Here is a 2,600-nt window from a genome sequence, read left to right on the forward strand (position 1 = left end):
TGACAAAACAGGAATGCTACTTTTTCTTAGAAAAAGCAATAAAAGAAATTATTAAAATAATCTTTTGTTATTTTTATTGGACTATAAAACTATTTTGAAATATAGGATCCCCATAATACCTCAAACTGATTGTATCAAATGCCACATGAACCAGCCAACCAGGTATGCAAGGTACAAATACCAATCAAGTATTAAGTATGAAAGCGGCACTCACCTGAAACAATCAACCTACATAGCAGCAAGCCATTTGAAGACTATCCACTTGCCTCTATAAAAACATGCACACTATCAAATTAATCCCTGCCTAAAGGAGTAAAACCTACCAGCGAGTCACATGAGAAAATAGCAAAGAGGTCTCTTGCTCAAGTAAGTGAACAACCTACCTCTTTGCTTCCATTTCAAGATTCCAGCGTATACAACAAATCCCTCAGACAACAAATCTTAGTACATAAAAGGTTCACTTCGGAAACTCTCAGTATGGACGCGAACGGTTCCCACCGTAATTATCACGCCTATCAGGTCCAGAACCACCTCCATAATTGTCTCGGCGTCTATCTCCACCATAGCCACCCCTGTTGCCTCTGCAGAGTGTAGAAGCGAAAAAGGAATTAATGCTCAATGTTATATAAGTTATCAATTTTGACCAAGGGAAGATTTGACCATGTATAAAAACGAGCATTCATTTACTCTACATTACTATAGTCAGTAAAAACATCTGAGTGACCATGTTGACAGTAAAATATATCCCAGTCTAATTAGCCTCTAGACTAAATCTGATGATGGCTTTTTTCATTTCTTGTCATTTGAACATGATTTGATAGGTAAATTAGCTCAATAGTCCACATCTAATTGAATTCTTGAAGACATCCAATGACATGCATGTATCAGTTAAACTACTCATGCTGTAACACAAAGAATGAAGCCCAATGTAAATATAATTTGAGAGCTAAAAAAGGACTTATAACAAGAATAATCAGTCAGCTCCATATATCAAGATAGCCTAATAAAATATGTAGTCTCAACCATGGCAGACACGAGTTTGCTTTCTAAGTATTAACTTTGCATATGTTATTACAGCAATACAGAACCAGATACCTGGTTCTTATTCATACATCAATATCTAATCTTATGGGCATATTAGTTGTCTCAAATATTGAAATCAGAAGATCTTATCTTCAACTATATGCCAAATTGCAAATAAACCAGGCATTGCTAACTGCCCCCCTTTTCAGTACATAGATCGTATGTAGTATGTAACCATAAATACAAATGTGAAGGTCCTGTTAGTGCTATTACTATTACCATAAACCAAAAGAAAATGAGCATCAACAAACCACTGAAATAACAATTCACAAATAGAATACACATACTAACAGATGTACCCCTAAATGTCTCAAAAGCAGTGCAAGGAGACCAAATAAACACAGTAATCATTCAGTAGGTAAAATGATATATAATGGATACCCATGGTTATGTGCAGGTGGAGCCCGTGGTGCAGATTTTTCTGCCATCATAACATTGATTTTATAGCCCCTTAAATCATAATCTGAAATGAAAGAATTATTATTAGTTTCTCTAAGTATAACATAGAACATGAGTGTTTTATTAACTGGAGAGTAGCTAGATGAAGTACTATTGTAAAAACCACCCGCAGAATGTGCTGCAGATGGATCTTCATAAGCAAGGGCAGCATCACCCTTGTTGTTTCCTTTCTCATCAGTGTATATTTTTATGTTCCAAGGCCACTGATCTTTATAGCCCCTTTTCTGCTTTATTCTTCCAACCTGAACAATTAAGGTGTGATATCTTAAGTTAGCCTGAAGCTTCACATATTGTAATTGTAAATCAGAGATAAAGAAATCGACAGATCACAGATAATAAATTTCTAGCATCTCTACAGTTCACAAAGATAAACAGCTAAAATTTGGTCCCCCTTAGATAACAGACTCAAGTATTTCATATGCAAGATAGATCCATTCATTTGGTCCATACATACATACCAAAAGAATTTCCCTGCAAACTATTTTGAACTAACAAAATTGAGAGAAAAAAAAGGTAACCCTCCATATAGAGATCATACAAAAGTCAACAGAACAGAACATTACTTGTCCAATGCCTCCAAAAAGTTCCCTCAATTCATCAATAGTCACATCTGGCGGTAAGTTTGATATGTAGATTCTAGAGTTGTCACAAGAATCATCACAATTCTCATCGCACTGCTTCACCTTAGCTGGGGGCTCAGCAGGAGCTCCACCATACCCACCTCGACCACCAGCACCATACCCACTGTCATATGCACCAGGTTGCCCAGCCCTAACACCAGCACGCCCATCCCCAAGATTATTCCCAGCACCACTATGACCCCCATATGATGGAGGATATGATGTAGGGCCACCAGTGTAGCTTGCAGGAGGAGGAACAGCATCGGTTCCATAACTCGCATCCCCACCATAAGAATTGTAATTGGATGGATAGTTTCCTCCACCACCATATTGAGCCGTAGGAGGAGGGACTTGGCCATATACACCATCGTCTCTGGCTTGATTACCAGCATATGAACCACCCCTACTGCCTCCCCCACCCCTACCATCACTGTAATT

The 2,600-nt window shown here is 38.0% G+C and overlaps 1 protein-coding gene across 1 annotated transcript in view; it reads right to left on the reverse strand.

Annotated features, from left to right (window-relative positions):
- The window catches only part of LOC107607023 (transcription initiation factor TFIID subunit 15b), a 3,899-nt gene continuing 1,347 nt past the window's right edge, over window positions 49–2,600 (reverse strand). The window contains exons 4-7 of the mRNA XM_016309015.2: window positions 2,106–2,597; window positions 1,634–1,784; window positions 1,465–1,546; window positions 49–581 (exon numbers count right to left, since the gene is read on the reverse strand). Coding sequence (XP_016164501.1) covers window positions 473–581; window positions 1,465–1,546; window positions 1,634–1,784; window positions 2,106–2,597 — 834 coding nt within the window. The 3' untranslated portion in view covers window positions 49–472. The remainder of the gene's footprint in view (window positions 582–1,464; window positions 1,547–1,633; window positions 1,785–2,105; window positions 2,598–2,600) is intronic.

Source organism: Arachis ipaensis, chromosome B07, assembly GCF_000816755.2.
Source record: "Arachis ipaensis cultivar K30076 chromosome B07, Araip1.1, whole genome shotgun sequence".
NCBI classification, from domain to species: domain Eukaryota; kingdom Viridiplantae; phylum Streptophyta; class Magnoliopsida; order Fabales; family Fabaceae; genus Arachis; species Arachis ipaensis.